The 20,207-nt window shown below is 37.4% G+C and overlaps 3 protein-coding genes across 3 annotated transcripts; all 3 read left to right on the forward strand.

Annotated features, from left to right (window-relative positions):
* Positions 1-6,447: 6,447 nt before the first annotated feature.
* Positions 6,448-7,568, forward strand: LOC120287797 (glycine-rich cell wall structural protein-like). The gene is given in 3 exon segments (XM_039301188.1): positions 6,448-6,781; positions 6,784-6,931; positions 6,985-7,568. Coding segments are annotated over 3 exon segments (690 nt in total). The 5' UTR covers positions 6,448-6,526; the 3' UTR covers positions 7,272-7,568.
* A 6,873-nt stretch (positions 7,569-14,441) lies between these two features.
* On the forward strand, positions 14,442-17,608 carry LOC104416069 (histidine kinase CKI1). Its single transcript, XM_010027507.3, has 6 exons — positions 14,442-14,495; positions 14,745-14,981; positions 15,075-15,758; positions 15,880-16,252; positions 16,346-16,914; positions 17,132-17,608. The coding sequence occupies exons 1-6, from the start codon at positions 14,442-14,444 to the stop codon at positions 17,606-17,608; spliced, it is 2,394 nt and encodes a 797-aa protein (XP_010025809.2).
* Positions 17,609-17,802: 194 nt separating this feature from the next.
* LOC120286926 (histidine kinase CKI1-like) lies at positions 17,803-18,655 on the forward strand. The gene is made up of 2 exons (XM_039299534.1): positions 17,803-18,243; positions 18,446-18,655. Exons 1-2 carry the CDS (start codon positions 17,803-17,805, stop codon positions 18,653-18,655), a joined length of 651 nt encoding a protein of 216 aa, XP_039155468.1.
* The last annotated feature ends 1,552 nt before the right edge of the window (positions 18,656-20,207 follow it).

Raw genomic sequence — 20,207 nt, forward strand, 5'->3', positions numbered from 1 at the left:
GCGTCACTTCATGGTTGGAAAATAATAGGGTTTGTTAAGTTATTTTTAATTTTTTAAAATCTAATTCGGGTTTATCTAACTCTTGTATGAGATTTCTTATTGTTGACACCCAAAAAACTCTAATTTTAAACTATTATCGATATGCGATAATTGTTCGAAAATAACAAAAGTGGATTGGGCAACTTCATATGTAACATCAAAATTAGTGAAGAAAAGGAAAATAATGAAGATTATACTATTCAAACATGTATGGTCATTCGTGGAGGAAACCAATTGAATGGATTAAAGATTGGTTGATAGTATATGCGGTTGATGACTTGGATGAAAGTATTAGCACATGTCAACGAGTGACAAATGATGACAGATTAATTTATCAAAGCTATCGATAGTGTGTTAACTAATGAGCAGATTATCAATTTAGAGGATTTCATCTTAGGCTCAAGTAGGTGTAAATCCATTAAAGAGACCGTGGAGAATAGGTAGGTGAAAATGGAGATTGAGGTTGCTATTTTGAAGGAAGTTGATAGTGTGGGAATATGGGACCATTATTTTCGAAAGTATCCAGCTACAATTCAACCATGAAGAAACTGCTCCCATACAGTCATATGATAGAATGTCTATAAATGCCAAAATCTATCAATTGGAAGAGACTCTCTCGACAACCAAAATGTAATATTTTATTATCTTTAATTTTCTGCGCTTTATTTTCCTTAGTTATAGCTTTTTGATTCGTGTTGTCGATTAAATTTCGATATGTATCTTTATCCCAATGTTTCGTGGTCAATTCAATTCCAGCGTGCATCTCTACAATGGGTGTTGCGTCGTCGATTAAATTCCGACATTACATCTTTACACATTCTCGAGTTTTGTCGTTGATTAAATTCCGATACATTTCGTGCACATGTATCATTGTAGAAATGGTCGTATTTCCAAGCCTTGTTGTTGATTGAATTCGGGCACGGTTTGTATGTATAATTTGGTTCGAAGTTTGAAATAAAGGTTTGTCATTACTTTTTGTCCACCTGGATATTTTCTATCCAAAGTTGCCATAGAACTCGTCTGCTCTCATCAAAAGTCGAAGAACGACTTTTGGAAAAGATGTTTTGTCGTAGGCTAAATTCCAGCGAAACACTTATCAAACATTTTATCAAACATTTTATCCTGGTATATTTGAATTTATTTAGTTTGGAGGATGTCACCAAACACCATATAGAATGACTCAAATTCGAATTACTAAATGCAGCTTAAGGACGTGTTTCTTTCATGAAAAACTTTATGTTAAAGGAAATGTATTTACTTGAATTTCATTTTTAAGGAAAGTGATTGATTTTTCCTTCTTTGCTTGTGAGCATGAAATTGAGAGGGACGTAGTAGAGAGAGATGTGCATACTAATGCACCGCGATGGTGTCTCTTTGGGGAAAATGATTTTCCTTTTCATGGGAGGGGAATTCATTTTTCAAAATCGTAGCATGCCAATTTTGGTCAATGAAAAATATTTCCTATTGGCCAATTCATTTTCAAGTGTTCAAATAGGTGAAAAGTCGGAAAATATTTTCTTGAAAATTTTCTACTCCTAATGAACATATCCTAAGATCGATATACGAAATTGATTTTGTTAAGTAATAGGGTCTACAATTATTCATGATATCATATTTGGTATGTGTTGAGTGCATATAAACTATGTATGGCTAATTCGCTGTAACAAGTTTTATGCATTTTGACAGTGATGTATACTTTCCCATCTCAATATAGAGACGATTAACAAACCATTGCACCATAAGATGTGATTTAACAAGTGATTCTGAGTTTTGTTATACCTAGGCTTTTGCTGCGTTGTGATGTGGGTGTTTAATCCTATACTTTACGAGATATATTACCATGAAGCTAAGAGAAAAATTACAAAAAATGTCCTAAATATATTGCACTTGTGTTGATTTAACTATAAACTTTTTTATTATATGAATTTAATTTTAAGCTTTTTGATGATTTGCCAATGTAGCCCTGCAATCAATCTTGACTGAAAAACAATTAGTGATCACCACCTATGTAGTGTGATGTGAACAATTTTTTTTCCTTTTCCTTTTTTGTTTGGTTTTTTACATTTTGTCGGTGGCTAGTCTTAGGTGATCGCCATAGACTGGCCTTGCTTGGGTGAGGGACCCTTGCCAACGAGGATTGCCCTCACCGATGGCCTACGAGGGCTTGTAGCCCTTTGAAGCGATCGGTCATCACCAGCCGAAATAAAGGAAAAGAAAAGAAAAGAATAAATTCAATTCTTTTTTTAAAAAATCAAAAACATTAAAATAAATTGTAAAATTATCCACGTTAGTGATGGTATGTCACGTAAGATGGATGACATCAACGTCAACAATTTTTGGCTAAAACCGACCAGATTGACTACATTAATAAATTGCCAATAAGTTTAGAACTAAATTGACTAAATTAAAATATTAAGAATTGAATAAATATAAGTATAATAGATTTATGATATTTTTGGTAATTTTTTTTTCTGGAAATTGGGTGGCATCGTTTCCTAAAAAGGGTTATAAGCCATTACAGCTGTAAAAGTATAATTATGAGATAGCAGTCAAACACCTTATATAGAGTCTCCATTTTCAATAAAGAGATTACGGCGGAGAATTCATGCCAAGAGGCTTTTTAGGTTCCAAAATTGGGTTGGTTTGTATCAAGTCGTTGTCGAGTGTGGGGTGGCTTCTAACTTTCTATATGGAAGACAACAAAAAGGTCAGCAACCGATCTAGGGATGCTTTTGAATGTAGGCTATACCTTAGGGAGAAAATATCATATACAAACCACATAGATACCGACACGTTGATGGTACGCAAATCTTAGGCTTCGAAATTGGCACACCAACAAAAATAAAAAATTGACTTTCTTCTCAGGCGGACACCCCGCGATTCCTAAGTCGGCGACTCAACCAAACCGATGGTACCAAATGTCGAAAGAGACAGATGTGAAAGAAATGGGCTTTCGTGAGTTGGGCTTATGATATTTTCATGTGGGCTTATGCATATATTGAGCCCCCCTATAAAATCTAAATGACTAATAGAAAGGATATATAATAGACATGTCCTCAAACAGATAACATATCTGGGCTGGGCTCTTACTAAATTGGAAAAAAAATAAATTGATCAAGCTCTATATGTCAAGCTCCTATCCCTCCTGTCATGAGTTCCTAATATTAAATTACAATATATCTAAAATCAAGATGTTTTTCGTCATTTTTTAAATATTTATTTATTTATTTATTTATTTTGAATTTGACAAGTACCTGCATTTTTCATTAGTGTCGGGAAACAAGCCTACAGGTGAAAAGCAAACTAATTGATGTGGGTTCGCTCAAAGCTATCTAGCTCTTAATTGTGTGATATTTTATGAGTCTACCGATGAGATTGAGATTCTGTAAATTTATAAAGCAAAATTTATGAGATCTGATGCATAAGTTATAGAAATGAATAATTCAAATTGAAGTAAGAACGTAAGATGCTAAGAATGCAATAAGCTGGGTCCACTAGAGAAACGAGTGTCCGAAGCCCGATCAAAAGAAGAAAGCCCTAGCCACATTAGAGTGAAAGCGAAAGCCAACCTGACCATTCAAGTCACGAAGAGGTAGCTAATTAGAATGCCTCGTGACTCAACAATCAACATGAAGAGGAAGAGGTGCACAACAATAAGTAATATTTTTATTTTTTTCAAAATTTTTATTTATTTATTTATTGTCCACATTAGCCTTGATCACACTATGTAAGTTAGCTAGCACCCATATTTGTGATTTCTGATCCAAATTGGCTGGATAAACTGAATTGATACAAATACAAAAGTTTCAAAACTCAATCGAAAAAGAAAAGTTTATGATCCAATTGGCATAACTAAAATATGATTCAAACTATTTTTGCTATGCTATCAATTGTAAAGTGCTCTTGATGATCTTGTTGTTGAGTATAAGAAAATTGTGCTTTGAAAAAGGCGATGGATGCTTTGACAAATGAAGACAAGTATTAAAAAAAACTGAAAATGAATCCTTAAAGACGAGAGAACGTTGATTTGGAGAAGAATTTGAATCTTTCGAGATAAGTTTGAAAAATGAAATCATGGTTTGGCAAAATGATAATGATGAGTTGAGTTCTTCCTCTCAAAAAGTTGAATGAAGCAAGAATGGAAGAAAAATTAAGCTTGTTAGACATAATGCGACTCATAGAAATGATTATGCTCATCACAGGCATTTTCTGTCTTAAGAGGTTTTGCATCTCATGTATACTTATATTGTTTTGGCAAATTTGGACGTGTTGCAAGAAATTATTATTTCAGAAGATTTATTTATTTATTGTGAAAGTTAATGAGATTTGGCTTCTGAGGAAGTTTTGTATGGATCCAAGGTTATTTTGGAAATAAAGTAGGTCCAGGCTGTCGGCTAGAAGCCTAGACCTCTATTTTGGCCCATTTTTTTGAAGACTATATGGGGGGACCGAAATTAGAAGAGCGGTGGCCTAGAAGTCCCACGGTCGACGATTTAGCCGTTTGGAATGCGTCTCCAAACGGCTGTTCTCGTTTGGTTTTTGTATAAATAAAACCAGTAAGGTCTTAGGGGTTAGATGACACATTGTATTACTTATTTAAGTGTGAGAAGCCATGCACCCACAAATCCCTATCCCTAAAATGTGCCTCTCTCTCTCTCTCTCTCTCAAGTAGACTAGTAGACTCATCAAATGGGTGAGATTGGGTTATAAATAGTCCAGACCCATTTAATTTGTAGACTAATAGACTCATCAAATGGATGGGATTGGGTTATAAATAGTCCAGACCCATTTAGTCTGTAGACTAGTAGACTCATCAAATGGGTGGGATTGGGTTATAAATAATCTAAACCCATTTAATCTGTTTTGACCAATTTCCACATAATGCAAATTTAGCGAATTATACCCCACCCGATCCACACATGACCTAACCTATATTGCTAAAACACTTCCACATTTAACCTAATTTATGAAAATTCAATTCCCAATTGAGGTCAGAATGCGGAGCAGTGTGAGATCAAGTTAAAGCAAGAGAAAATGAAGAGAGCGCTATAGAAATGGGTTGGGTAAATTGTAAACTCATTTATGACCCATTTAATACTTATATTATGTTTAAACTCATTTATTCAATATAACTAAGCCATATATAGCTCATTTAACCCCATATGAATTAAGAAATGAGTTTATGATTTGCTTTAATGGGTCTAGAGTAAAAAGGAAAGAGCAGATTCTTGCTGTAATCACACAAGCGGAATATGTGATTTTCATGTATAGTGATACTAGAAGGTATCCTGATATTTCAATTACATGTTTTGTTATTTTAAACTTTCCTATTTTTCTTTTGGTGAATAAGAAAAAATTGTTACTAAGTTGTTTGAGAGTTTTGAGTTGGTGAATGCCATGTGCGTCTTTTTCCTCATTTAGTTATTCACTTAATTGTTTAGGGAAGTACTCTAAACCTCTATTCCCCCATTTGACCATATGTAGCTGAAAATTCGATTCGGATAGTGCAGTTGGAAAATGGTAAATCTAAAAGTTTCGATACACACAAATTTTAGCAATGAGGCTGTGCCACTTAGCCAATATGATCTTTCATATCTATGAGAAGAGTTCATCGCTATTTCTCATTAAGTACATCAAAGTAAGTGTAGGGACACGCGGATTTTTTCTTTACAAGTTGGATTTTGTATGTGTTTCTTTATATGGCTGATCTCTTTGGTCTAACCACGATGCAATTGATCACACACTTAATGGGTTCCTAGTCATTTTTTCAACTTTCGAAATAAATTCCAAGATGAAAGCCATCATACTCTGACGTGTAAACATCCCACTTCCTTTCAATTACAAGGCAAAGTTTTTCATTTTTCATCCCACCTACGTAGATGGCACACGGGAATTCGATCTTTTTCCTATTGCGAAGCAGAGAGAGAGAGAGAGAGAGAGAGAGAGAGAGAGAGAGAGAGAGAGAGAGTGTTTATGGTGGACAGTACACGGTTTGGTCGATCCATAAATGGGCATTTAGAAGCTGCACCATTGAATGAGATCACGTTGCTAAAAGCAAAATGCCTTCCTCCCGTCAAATCTCGATCAGTGGTCGAGAGATCCGCTGCCATGCCAACTCACGAAAGCGGAAATCAAGAAATTAAGTTGACTCGTTTCTGGATAGGAAGCGAGATGCCCGCCCACCCACAAGTCAAAACCCTAACTAGAGTGCATTAACTTACGAGGACGCTTCCGTGTTTTTTGTGGTGGGCAAGCGAAGCAGACAGTTGGATGAGGAATGAATTCGATGGCCAATGGGCAGATGAGGCTCATTAACTTGAAACAGCGTGACAGTTGGGGCGTCGAGGGGCCATCTCCTTTAAGAGCTCGCAACGCAGCGGAACGACGTGGATTCTCTGGCTATATTAAGCTTTGCCCCATAGCTCGATGCCGGCATGCGCAGTGAGCTTCTGAGCTTCCTTTGATCTCTCTGCGGGTTTGAGCAACGATGAGGGTAGTTTCGCGTTGTGCCGGGGTTGCACTCTTTTGTGCGTTGCTAGTTGGTGCCGCCGTCGGAGACGCAGATGGCGTCAAAGACGACAAGCACTTGTTTCCCCACCCGGGTTTAGGGCATGGGATTTACAAGAAAGGTTTTGGGCACGGGGGGTTGGGTGGAGGCGGTCTTGGAGGAGGATATGGCGGCGGTGGGGGCTTAGGGGGTGGAGGTGGAGGTGGACTTGGAGGTGGGGCCGGCGGGGGTGCTGGAGGGGGGTTGGCGGCGGGGGTGGTCTAGGAGGTGGCGGTGGCGGCGGGTTAGGAGGTGGTGGGGGTCTTGGAGGTGGGGCTGGTGGAGGTGCTGGAGCCGGAGGTGGTTACGGTGGCGGAGTGGGTGGAGGAGGAGGGCTCGGAGGAGGTGCTGGAGGAGGCGGTGGCTTCGGTGGCGGCGGTGGCGGAGGCATAGGGGAGGTGCCGGCGGTGGTGCAGGAGGCGGCTTCGGTGGCGGTGTGGGAGGTGGTGGAGGTCTTGGCGGTGGTGCGGGCGGTGGAGGTGGATTTGGTGGTGGCGGGGGTGCCGGTGGAGGTGCTGGAGGAGGTGCTGGAGGAGGCGTTGGTGGAGGAGCAGGCGGAGGAGCGGGTGGTGGCTTCGGCGGAGGGGGTGGTCTAGGTGGTGATGGTGGAGCCGGAGCCGGAGCCGGAGCCGGCGGAGATGCCGGATTTGGAGCAGGCGGAGGCCGCAAAAAACTGCGTCTATGAGCTTTACGCGGTATAACATGAAGGTGGCAGCATGCGATGACGCACGGGACATTTCGGTTTCTTTTTTTCTTGTTTTTCTTTTTTCACATCGAATTTGCTTTCGTTTTCTTAATTAAGTGTCGTATGAAGAGAAAATTCTTCAATGAAGTCAGTTGCTTGCCGAACAGTCCTTATCATCTCGTTGCGTATGTGTAATTCGCTATATCTGCCAAGAAAGTCCGCGAGCTAGTTTAAATGTTTCATCTTATCAAATTATATATAAATGCACGTAATTTGAAGGTTTGCATTTCATGTAAATCAGCACTGTTCTTCTGTTGATAAAAAATCTGTCTCCTCTCGCGTGCTCTTCCATTGAGCTGCACTCGTCCGATCAATACATAAGTAAAGTCTTCAACCCTTTCAAAAGGATTCTGAATGCTACAAAACATGTTCACTCCATCGTGATTTTACTCGTTCATTTGTTCAGGTAGAGCAAGTCGTAAGTGCTCTGAGCACACTAGCTGAGTGTACTTTAACGAGGACATGATCGATTTTCCAAGTATCGGCTACATGTATTATGGGAAAATTACGGGCTTAAAAGAGCTAAGAATCTCTAATTTTAACGTTATGAGTGCTCTAAAAGTCTTCGTTTACAAATTCCATTTCCTTCTCCTCTGCCTTCGGCGACGTGATTAAGCCAGTGAAGGCTATTGGGGTGGGATGGGGGTAAGGGACAATGGGTTAGAACTCGAAAAAGACCTCTAATGGAAGGCATCCGAAGATTTCAGATGATTTGTTTTTCTCTTTTATGGCTCTTGTTTTGGAAATTGGAAAAAAGGGATGAATCTGATCAAGTAATGCCCTTTGAAAATATAACTAAAGTTCTTTGTAGATGTATTTTTTTTCCAAACAGTATTTAAATCAAAATGTACTTTTCAATTACACTTTGCCGAACATTATTTGCATTTGGAAAAAAAAAAAAGCCCTTGTAATTAAAGCCCTTTGCATTCCTCCAAAGGCTTTCCCTAAATGCTCTTCCAAATGCACCCTTACTCCATCACGAGAATATAAATTTAAGCTGTTGTAAAAGTTGGAAAAATGAGGGTATTATGAATTACATACCTGATAATTATATTGAGATCAAATTGGGAAAGTAAGATATCTTGATAGTTATCCGGATTGTGATGGTTAAGTTAGGGATGAGCTTTCCAAGAAGTCTTGTTAAAATTTCGAGTTTGAGATTGGAGTTCTTAACTTGCTGTTAACCGTAGTCAATTAACTAGACGTTATATTGGATGGAATAGAAGTAATTTCACTCTTTATGGTGTATTATATTGTGAGGGACAAACTCAATTTGCTATTTGTATTATTCTATAGACACATCGATATATTTATTATTTTTTGTATCACATCACATGTCATGCATAATAGAGTCAATCATAATAAGTCAATTTTACGGGAATTTATGGACATAATTACTTTTTCAATTTCACGGAGTTGAATTTACTACTTATATGTTTTATATATTACTAAAAAAGATTCTCTTGAATTTATTTTTGTAAAGTCAATTTTACTCCCTTTTATCATGAGATTTTCTAATAAAAAAGTTCTCTGAATTTTTCAATAAAAAAAAATTCTCATTCTCGTACAGTCAATTTTCCTACTTTTGTTCAAGAAACTTTCCTCTAAACTATTAGTTTTTCTTCGCAACTCTTAAATTCTTATTTTGAAAAAGAAAATACTCCTTTTAGCAAAATTGAATTCATTGAATGCGTAAAATTCACTTTTAGTACAATATCAGATAAGGGAGGAGAGATAAAAGGGAGCACTATTACATCAAAAGAACGGGTCGACTCGAGTTTAATGTCCCACCCAAAAAAGACTGTAATAACCTTAAGGCATTTCTATAAAAATTTCCAAGAACAATGTATATTCCATATTTTTCCTTTTTCAATATCTCGAAGTTGCAATATGACTCTCATCGATTATCAATAAATTTCATTGATTTAAATTTTTTTATTATAAGCTTCTTTGTCTGCCAATCAAAAGCAATTAGCATGAGAGACAAACTGTACGCAACAGGAAAAGGCACAAAAGTAATGGGGAAAAAGAGAGAATGGCAGGAAATGGCGAGTTTTCTATGGAAGGTAAGGATGTAGTAAAGTTTCAAAGACTAATTTTGAGATCAAGTACAGCTCCCAATCTTTTTAAGAAAGATGAGAGGGAAGTTACGTAACGTTTTACTAATCTCACGTCCCATGGGAGATGGCTCTATATAATGATTTCCAAGGAGAATTCATTTCCATAAAATTATTATCTTGTGTGATTGTGCGGGTGAACATTGGAGGACAAGTGGAAGGTCACATGGGAGTCGAAACTTATTTGTACCTCCTTCCATGTTATTGTTAGAAAGATATCGTTATTTGTACCTGTTATTGTTAGAAAGATATCTTAGAATAATTATAATCCGTATATAATTATATTGAGTATGTGGAAGTGACTATATATATTCAATAATAAGTGTAAGGAATGGATAATTAAATAAATGAGACTTATTCATTTTTATCTTTCTACATGAAATATAAAAATATACATATGATAATCTATTCTATTCTTGTCTTCAAATTAGAATTTATTAAATAAAAAATAAAGAGTTTCTTACAAATTCATGAAGGATTTGTTAGAATTCAATCCAACAACAGGTTTTTTAGTAATTTTTTTTAATCATATCGAATCTATTTTTTGATTTTAGAATAAAGAGTGACCTTATAACAATAACACCTTTTTATCTTGTCATTTGAGATAATATGTGAATGAATCTACTCCTGAATTTAATGAGTAAAAATGAAAATAAATAAAATAAAAATAACAAAGGTATCGTACACTGATCAAATTACTCATGAAAATCAAATCTTTATTTTTGTGCAAATGGACACGCGTTGTCCCATCCCGGGGGAATGGGAGGCGGTTAGAGGGTATTGTATGCTAGGAGAGTACTCCTTGCCCGTTTCAATTGGGCAACATGTTATCATATTGGAGTTAGTCACCAACCTGAGTGTATATGATTTATTAATACAAATTTATGCAGAACTCTTTTTAGATGACAAAAAACAAATGCATTCGTCAACAAATATTTGAGCGAATCCGAATTAATTCGACAAGTTAAGCAAATGCCAGAAATTTCTTGGTTTCTTAATTAGACACAATGATTCGAATTACGCACTGGGCTCGTCCGGATATTTTTCCTTAAACTACGTACCTAAGATTCTCAGACGGCACTTAAAAGGAAACAAATCGATTACAACCTTTGACTTTCTTGTCAAAGAAGAACTACTAAAGTTGTCCATTAGTCCACTGTTTGGTGATCGAATCAGATTGAGAATCGGCCTAACTCAATCCTTTTCTACATGTAGCATTTCTTCGGTCTGGAGTATTCAGAAGATCTCTCCATATTCGATACATTCGACCTCAAAATACTCTATAAAAGCTAAGTTAATTTATGTCAAGATTCTTCTGTTTCACTTTTATATATGCATTTCCTAAACTATGTATGATTGAATCGGTTTAAAAAGTTTATCAAAACCTACCAGTTTATGAATCGTCGCCCGTCGGCAATGATTTTTGTGTTAATCTTATACTCGACTATCTATCAACTTCTATGGAACTTCTTGATTAGTTTGAATTTAGATAGCACTTGTACGTGGAGTTTAACTCAGAAAAGAAAGCGCTGAATGGCGCTTTCAATAAACTTGTCGTCTCTTCAAAATAGCCTCAATCATTTAATTAAATCTCTATAGAACATCTAATACTATTAACTAGGGCGAATATGGATGTTGCGAATTTTTAGTGGATGTAGATGCTAGCTGATCCACATAGCATTTGTTTGATGCTGGATCTCTGGGATCAAAACAATTAGCTGGTAATCCTTTCGTTATTCTAGATTGGTACTGTTATGTCTACTGCTCCGATGTATTAGGTTTTGAGAGACAAGTCATTATCAGCAAGTAATTTGTTGTCATTAATGACTTAGCAAGTACACTTGGCATTACTCATTAATTACCGACTAATCAGCTTCGAATCTGTGGATGTTAACATCAGCCGATTGAAGATTAGAAAAGATGTCAAAATTTAGCTCCCCTTAATCTAAAATCTTGAACCAAAGATTGCTGCTACCCCACCCAACCGATCGATTGAAAGATAGAAAGTTTGTAGACATTGCCTCTTGGATAATAGATCGTACATCCAGCTGATGTATATACGGTGCTCATCACGTTTGCCTCGCTAGTTTTCTTCACCAAGCTGCACATGATCTATGACGCTCATAACGTTCGACTCGCTATTCTCTTCACCAAACTTGTATCATGACTGGCCCCCGGTATTGCTAATTTGCCTTTTATTTCCCTCTTCAATTAATACTGCTAAACACAATCTGAACTTTTTCTTGAGGATTTAATGCTGTTAATTGCGTTTACCAAAAAGCATTGCAGGAAAGCGGGAGTTCCATGCCTTCTCACAAACTAAAAGGTTTCTCTAGGGCCAAGGATTTGCACTGCTGAAAGCAAGAGACAGAGGGAGTGAGTCTACACTCTCTTCCACAGCTCCTCCATTTCTCTGCATCTCTATTTCTTTTTGGTTGTAATTGTCACTAATCTGTTTGCCTTTTCTCTTTGGATCATGCAGGAGCAGGAGATTTAGACATCTATAAGCAAGAATCTGGAAAGGGTATTAAAGATCATACTTTGTGAAAGCAGATTTCTTTTTTTTTTTTTTGGGTTGCATTCTGATTCTTGCTGGTTTATGAGGTTAATTGTTTTGAAGAGTACTCTTTTTTAGATTCTGGGGAAGAAAATAACTTGGAATTGGCATTGGTGACAAATATCTATTCTAGTCTCTCCAGGAATCCGGAAAAATAATGAACACAAAACAAGATAGAACAAGAATACGCCCGAATCTTACCTAGGGCACAAATAAAAAACCATCGCCAATGTGATAGATTGTAAGATTTGATTATTTGACTACTATGACGTGATAGATTGTGAGATTTGATTATCTGACTAGCTATGCGTTCCTCATGAAGCTTTAAAGGTACAAGAATCTTATTCAACGTGTCTTTAAGCAAACCCTTAAAGGAAATTTCTTCATGAAAACTCTGACCAAATGCATTGCGGTTATCTTCTTGCAATAAAACCCTACAATGCAATTTCTTCATGAAAACTCTGATCAAATGCATTTCGGTTATGTTCTTGTGATGACTTTTTCTTTTTGGACCACTACCTTCTGGCGATTAATATTAGCTCTTTAGCTGCATGAATATCCCTGGATTATCAAGTAATTAAGAGAAGTAGGATGTAGTTTTATTCTTTATTGATTAATTTTCCTTCTTAGGACATCCATTCTTGTGTTCATATGGAAGTACAAAGTTCAAAGATCTTGACCCTGAACGGAGTTCAAGAAACCTAATGCATATGAACAATCAATCATTTTATGTTTGTTTAAGGTTGATTTTTATCTTTTTGGCTGCTAATTTGTAATAAAATCATGTCAAAACTTGGTCCCAAAACAAAACCTTCTATCTTATAAAAACTCAGTCCCGACATACTATAAATTGTTTATAAACCTAGTCGATCTGCAGTTTTCATAAGGTGCAATTATATTGGGTCCAAATGCACATGCATTGTTTCAAAACTTCTTTGCAAAAGTATAATGTATATTTTTCTGCCATAATCCAATGTAAATATAACCATAGTAGAATTTTCAAAAGACTGTTGCTACTTGTTTGTTATTATTCTGATGAAGTATAACGAGTAGTTGATATAGAATAAAGTATTGACTAATATTAAGCAGATAATGATACACTTCATGCAATTCATACCCTCAATTCGATGTCCGTTTAAAGTTCCTTTAAAAGAATAACTTGACAGGGAAGCAATTAACCATGTGTATCTATACAACTGAATATATCGAGTAGCATATATAGAAGATCTTTATATATATTCCTTTGAGTCATGGATTCAACAATGTACATGTCAATAAAAGTCACATGGCTATTTCACACCATGTATCTCACCATTTATTCGATGAATCAGACTGCATGTTAACCTAAAGGCTTTCTTTTCTTGTTTTTGTTCAAAATAACGTCATGAGCATTGGGCGAGTATGGAGTAGGGGTCTACAGAATTTGACTCCACTTGTTAACAGTCTGTACTTCATTTGGCTTCCACTGCATCGATCTTAAGCAATTTGGGTTTCTTCTGCATCAAGAAAGTCTTGGAATAGGCTAATAGTATTAGACAGAATCTGATAACCCAGTGTGAGCATACACAGTTTTAATTTTAAAACAACGGTGAAATAAGTGGGGCATTCCTTTTGGTTGAATTCCTAAAGCTAGTCCCTGCGAATTCTGCTAAGTAGGTTAGACTGGGAGATTCCTCATGAGTTTTTACTACATCATCTACATGTATGCTTCTTGTGTAATCCCTCGCAGGTAATGTAATTTATCCTCGGTTCTAATACACTTCTTTCTGTTGGAAACTTGAATTTTCAGGGGTTTAAGTTCTTTACTTACCAGCAACGGTGATTTTCCTTGAAATTGGTTTTGCCAATTATATTTTTAATACGATGTTTTGGAGAACAGTGAGCCATAAGTTGAGGGATTATCGAGTTTCATTTGTCAGGATAACTGTTCGTGTTAAACCATTCTTTTAGTTCTAATGTAAGCTGACTATTTCGTATCCTTCACCTCACTAAGCAAACTGTGGATCTATATTAAAGTGGGTGCTACTAGATATTTACTCTTGTTGGGAAATATATCACTATGCTTAACAGATGCTTGATATGGTACAGTGATGAAACTTCCTATATATTTCAGTTTATAAAACTTAACCTAATATTTTATGTGAGAGACAAAATTTCAATGTCATGTCCTAGATTCTTAACCTGAAAAAATCCTCAAAGAACGCTAAATAGGAAACAGAAGTAAAAAGACATGATCTAGACAGCTGTTCTGCTGAAAACATACAATATCGTGTCATTATTCTGAGAAATTAGGTAAGATTTAGATAGGAAGTAATTTATTCTGATTTTATGCCTTAAATAAAACTAGCATGTATCCAAAGCATATCTTCTTTGTTTATTTTTTCTGTGCTCTGAACAGCCATGCAGAAATTTTGCTTGTCATAGCAGGAAGATCCGATGAAACTCAGCTCGGCTTCAGTGTTGCGGCTCGATTACTACTTCGTTATTCTGGTGATTCCTGGAAACTCGCTTTAAATTTGTCATCTCATGCTTTTTAGAGACTAATAATAGTATGTCCTAAAATAGTATTGTAAGATTGAACATGTCATATAACATGCCAAGGATCCTCGCAGTGCAGTTTCCATGATCTCGATGTAAAAGAGTTAAATTTTTTTTATTGTCAAAATCGTGCTTTTATGAACTTTTCCCCCTTCCCTTTAACGACTTTCACTTTGGTGAAATCTCGAATTCTGAATGCAGGTGATCGTGGATCTGATTCTTCCTTGTTTAATCTTCCCGAGCTGGATAAGTATGATGAGGCATGTTGAGGATGACTTAAAATTGCAATCTGAGAGCTTCAGTTCCCAAATGAAATCAGAAGTCGAGCACACAGCAAAAATCTTACACTCGATGAACTCGACAGCTACAGCTTTAGCCCCAGTTCTGCATTCATCTCTAAGCGACACAAATTTTTCATTCGTGGACATCGAAACTAAGGTACAAGCTCATTATCAATGGTCCGTGAAATGTGATATGTCCCACCTTAGCATACAACAATTAAACAAGTATTTGAGATTATAAATTTCACAGGTGGCTCCGTTAATGTTTCAAGCATTATTGGTGGTTCCGCACGTTAATCAGATTTCTTATGCTGGAGTAGACGGACTCTTCTTCACCTACTATATTGATCGCAACCAAGTCTTCGTGCTGTATGCAAACTCTTCGCTCTATGCCAATTCAAGTTCGCCTGACGCAAACTACATTTGGTATAAACAGCCGGTAAACCCTAATACAGGAAAGCTCCATGGAGATGCAACCACATCTCGTCCTCGATCTCTTGTTAGTTCTTCTTGGTTCCGAGAAGCCTTGAATAGCACGAATGGGGTCGCCTCATTAGACATTGGATGGAACCACGCGCAGGACCGTGTATTTCTTAATGCTGCGAGTGTCAATGCAAGAGGAGTAGTCTCTGTTGGGATTCTTGTCAAGCAAGTAACCGACTTTTTCTCAGACATAAACTTAGGGGGAAGCAGCTTGTACTTGGTTGGTGAAGATGGGGAAGTACTTCTACAGGGCCTTCCAAACACCCGTATATTTATTTCTGATGATTCTGTTTCAGTTCAGGAAATGGCTAGAGATGGTGTCAGAGCAGGTCATATCAGTAAATTTTCCTGCAAATTAGGCGACGCCAAATCGGGAACATCCACAATGAATTATCAGAAAATGAAGTATACGCTCCACTGTGCACCAGTCAATATATTGGGAAAGCAATCTGTAAGCACTATTTGGTTCCTGTTCACCTATTTAAAAAGTTTTTTCAGAGTTGACATTTTCATATATTTTCTTAAGTAAATATAAGTTGCAGCGATAATAGAATTCTGTTCTTGCATATCAGGTGTACGTATTAGTCGTCCCTGACCAACCATTGATTGGTTTTGCTCACCAGAAGCACACATTATTGTCACTTCTTGTAGCATTGCTGAGCATGGAGGTCATCACCACTTTGAGTTTTGTATTCTTAGTTATGAGGGCTTTGAGAAGAGAGATGCACATGCGTGCCACACTTATAAAGCAAATGGAGGCAACTTGGCAAGCTGAGCGTAAGAGCATGAGCAAGAGCAACGCATTTGCTCAAGCGAGCCACGACATTCGCACTTCTCTAGCTGGAATTACTGGCCTTATAGAGATAAGTTACGATGAAGTTTCCCCAGGCTCTGAGCTAGCGAAAAATCTGAAGCAGATGGAAGCTTGTGCGAAGGACCTGTTGGGTAATATGCTAGTTCGTAGATTTTAGTAAATCCCATTGATGAATTTGTTATGAGGTAAGACGGAGTTAAAGTTCATGCATTTCTGGTTTGCAGCTTTGTTAAATTCCATTCTCGATATGAGTAAAATGGAGGCTGGGAAAATGCAACTAGAAGAAGAAGAATTCGACTTGGCTCAACTTCTCGAAGACGTGGTCGATTTATATCACCCAGTGGCCATGAGAAAAGGTGTAGACATGATCCTAGACCCAAGCGATGGCTCGGTCCTCAAGCATTCACTTGTTAAAGGTGATCGAGGAAAGCTCAAACAGATCCTGTCTAATTTGTTAAGCAATGCCGTTAAATTCACGGACATTGGTCATATATCTGTTCGAGCATGGCTTCAAAAACCCAGCTTCGAAAATTCAATACAGGCTTCTGCTCGGAATAGCTGGCTGACATGCTTATCATGCTTGTTCTCTGAGAAAGACGAGAATGACGATGAAGCAGTGAGTGAAGTCCGGCAAAATCCTGCTTCTGCAGAATTTGTATTCGAGGTAAATGATACGGGCAAAGGAATTCCCAAAGAGAAGTGGAAGTCGGTCTTTGAAAACTATATCCAGGTGAAAGAAACGGCTCAAGGAAAAGGAGGCACCGGTTTGGGCCTCGGCATTGTTCAGTCTCTGGTATGTCCCCCTTCTCTGTATCTGTTGCTTTTACCGTCCCAGATGCTGCTCTTTGAAAGTAACTTCCTTTTAGACCGACCAAAAAAAAAAGAAAGAAACTTCCTTTGCTCAGTCTCTCTGCTTGAGATCAAGTGGTTTGATTAGATAAAGGAAACACGTTATCATTTTTGATAGAATTGAGGAATCTCTCTCCTCTGCTGACTAACATCTATACCAGGTTCGCCTCATGGGTGGAGACATAGAGATAGCGGATAAGGACATTGGCGAGAGAGGGACATGCTTCAGGTTCAATGTTTTTCTCACTCCATGTGAAGCCGGCGCCGAGAAATCATCAGACAGAGACCTTGGGCCCAGAGGTTACAGCATGGCATGCAGTCTTGGGTTAACTGTCCACACTCCTAGTCCTGCCCCGAGCTTTCGTAGCTCTCGACAAGCCCTTAGTCCCAGATCAGAAGGCTCTCGTGTTGTGCTACTGATCCAGAGTGAAGAGCGGAGGAGAATTTGTCAGAGTTTCATGGAAAGACTTGGAATAAAAGTACTCATAGCGAGCCAGTGGCAGGATCTTCGTATAATTCTCAAGAAGGTGCGAACAAAGGTCAACCTCTCGCACCATAGCTCCTCAGGAAAATCGGACATGAGTTTGGGGAGCGTTTCCAGTGACAAGTCCAATGGCAAAGCCAGGGCGTGCCTCTAAGTTCCCCGGATGGAGCAGACCAAATCCTCCCTGTCCACTACAAGAGGAATAGTCGCAAAATCAAAGCGGGCTTCGTGCTACTTATAATCGACGCAAGCTCCGGGTCATTTCGAGAGCTATGTAAGGCCGTGGCTGAATTTAGACAATTTATGCCGAGCAATTGTTATAAGGTCGTGTGGTTGGACAAGCCGATGATGAGGAATATCGACCAAAGGGCCATTACAGACGGCAAGTTAGATCCCCGTGACATTGTCATGTCAAAGCCCTTTCACGGGACCCGTCTGTTTCAAGTGATAAGGCTTCTTCCGGAGTTCGGGGGTTCTGTATTAAGAACGTTGAATGAGCAGGCGGAGGAGAGATTGATTCAGCATGTGGAAGTGACTAAACTTGTAGCGCAAGAACCTGGAAACACTAGCAATGAGAAGCCTTTGAGAGGAAAGAAAGTGCTGGTTGCCGATGACGGCAATGTAATGCGAAAGCTGGCTGTAGCTCATCTTTCAAATCTTGGTGCGACCATCCATCTCTGTGAAAACGGGCAAGAAGCTGTTGAATCGTTTCGCAGGGGGCTTAGCGAGCAGAGGCAACGAGGAGCTTATGATGTTCGTCCTTATGATTATATATTGATGGACTGCGAGGTAAAACGTTCACATTTACTACCAGATCCTATTATTTTTACAAAGTTTTTACCCCGATGGTTAAGTCAAACATGATCAAACCATCGGAAACTAGGATCACCGGATCAGGAATTTTCGCTGTTGACTTGAGATCTTGAAGTCAATGTAAAGCTGAATCTGCACTTTTGTTTTTGTGTTTCTGGTTGTTTCTGTTTCTATCTAGATGCCGATAATGGATGGTTATGAAGCAGCAAGACTGATTAGAGAGGAGGAAAAGCATTATGGCGTCCGCACACCGATCATAGCATTGACGGCTCATTCCTCAGCCTCCGAAGTGGAGAAGATATTCAAGGCCGGGATGGATTTCCACATGCGAAAGCCCATGAACGCCGTCTGCCTGATGAAAGCCATCAATCAAATTGACAGCAGATGAGGTGCTGCACTGCTGTGTCTTCTGAAGTGTAAATCTGGCGTTTTGTTAGATGAGATCTTATACAACAAACAAATGGACAAATGCATGTTTCTGTGAACTTGGGCAGTGGCTCTGTTCTGCAGGCTCTGAACTGAGTAACAAAATTCACATCGAAAAATAAATATCCTCTTGTTCTCTGTCAATCAGTATGGCATTCTCTATATCTATATCTATCTATTTATGTGTCATTATTATCTATCTTATATTATTAAGGATAGCTCCGAGAGAAGTTCGTCTCCGTGCTCGCTGTTTGGCACATGTGATTGCCAATTGACATAGACATTGCATAAATTCTAAAGGTGTTAAAATGGGTTAAAAACCCATTTATTGACCCATATATGATGGATTGGGTTATATATGGATCAGCTAAATTTTTATTGATTTTAAGAGATGTCAGATACTGCATTGTGAAACTGAAAAGATTTGCAATAAAGAAAGAGTCACAAGAAGTAGAAAATTTTATTTGGAACCTTATAAAACTGGTAAAAATTTTATCTTCTACACTAGACTCATGGCATAAGAGTTCTTGTTTTTAAATATTTATGTGTTTTAATAATGTGGATCAAGTATGAGTTGCTAAATTTATATTGCATATAAATTCGTTAAAATGGATTAAATAGGTTGAATTGGATTGGATGATTTTTTATGCGGCCCACTCATTTGACAGTCCTAATAAATTCACCATGTGAGCACACATTCCGCCAATAAGTTTTGACATACAATTTTTAATCCTACTTTTATCTCTTGTTAATTGATTCCAAATTTTAGAAAAAAATTGATGAAGCTAAAGCACATATTCAAATATTGTAGGTTCTTTAAAATGTAACTATAACAGAGGAATTATTATCCAATTCAAAGTACTCGTCAATGAGTATTACATCTAATTACGTCAATAATATAGATATTAGAAGGTAATCAGTAAATTTTATAATACAGTTGTCCATTTGATTTTAAACTAACACAAGATGAAAAATACACTTTATTACATGAGCAGTATAAATAAGTTATTAATAGTATGACGTATAGCTTTTTTTTATAATCCGAAAAAAAATTTAATTTTAAAGTTCACCAATTTAAAGATCCCAATATTAAAAAAAAAATTGAAAATGTATGATATTAAAAATTGACACACGTTGCAAAGAATCTTACGAAAAAGTTACAGCATACACCGCCAGTGCAAAGGAAATTTTAACAAGTGGTCTTATCCAATTTTGATTTGAGAATTATAACCATCCACTCTTTCGGACTAATGATTTATAAAGCTGCACATATAAAAAAAAAAAAATTCATTGCAATGCTATAATTACTTGAATCTTTTTTGTTATTTCAAGTTCGAATTATATTACTGAGTGAATAGATTTATGGTCAATGTAAGAGTCTACAAAATTAATAATAAAGACTCTAAAGAATATCTCTTACTCTAGCCATAAGTTATTTATAACCTACGTAGCCATATTACCTATTTCTCGAATCCGATTAACACATATTTAAAATGAAATCGAAAATTCGAAAT

Source organism: Eucalyptus grandis, chromosome 8 (genome assembly GCF_016545825.1).
Source record: "Eucalyptus grandis isolate ANBG69807.140 chromosome 8, ASM1654582v1, whole genome shotgun sequence".
Taxonomy (NCBI): Eukaryota; Viridiplantae; Streptophyta; class Magnoliopsida; order Myrtales; family Myrtaceae; genus Eucalyptus; species Eucalyptus grandis.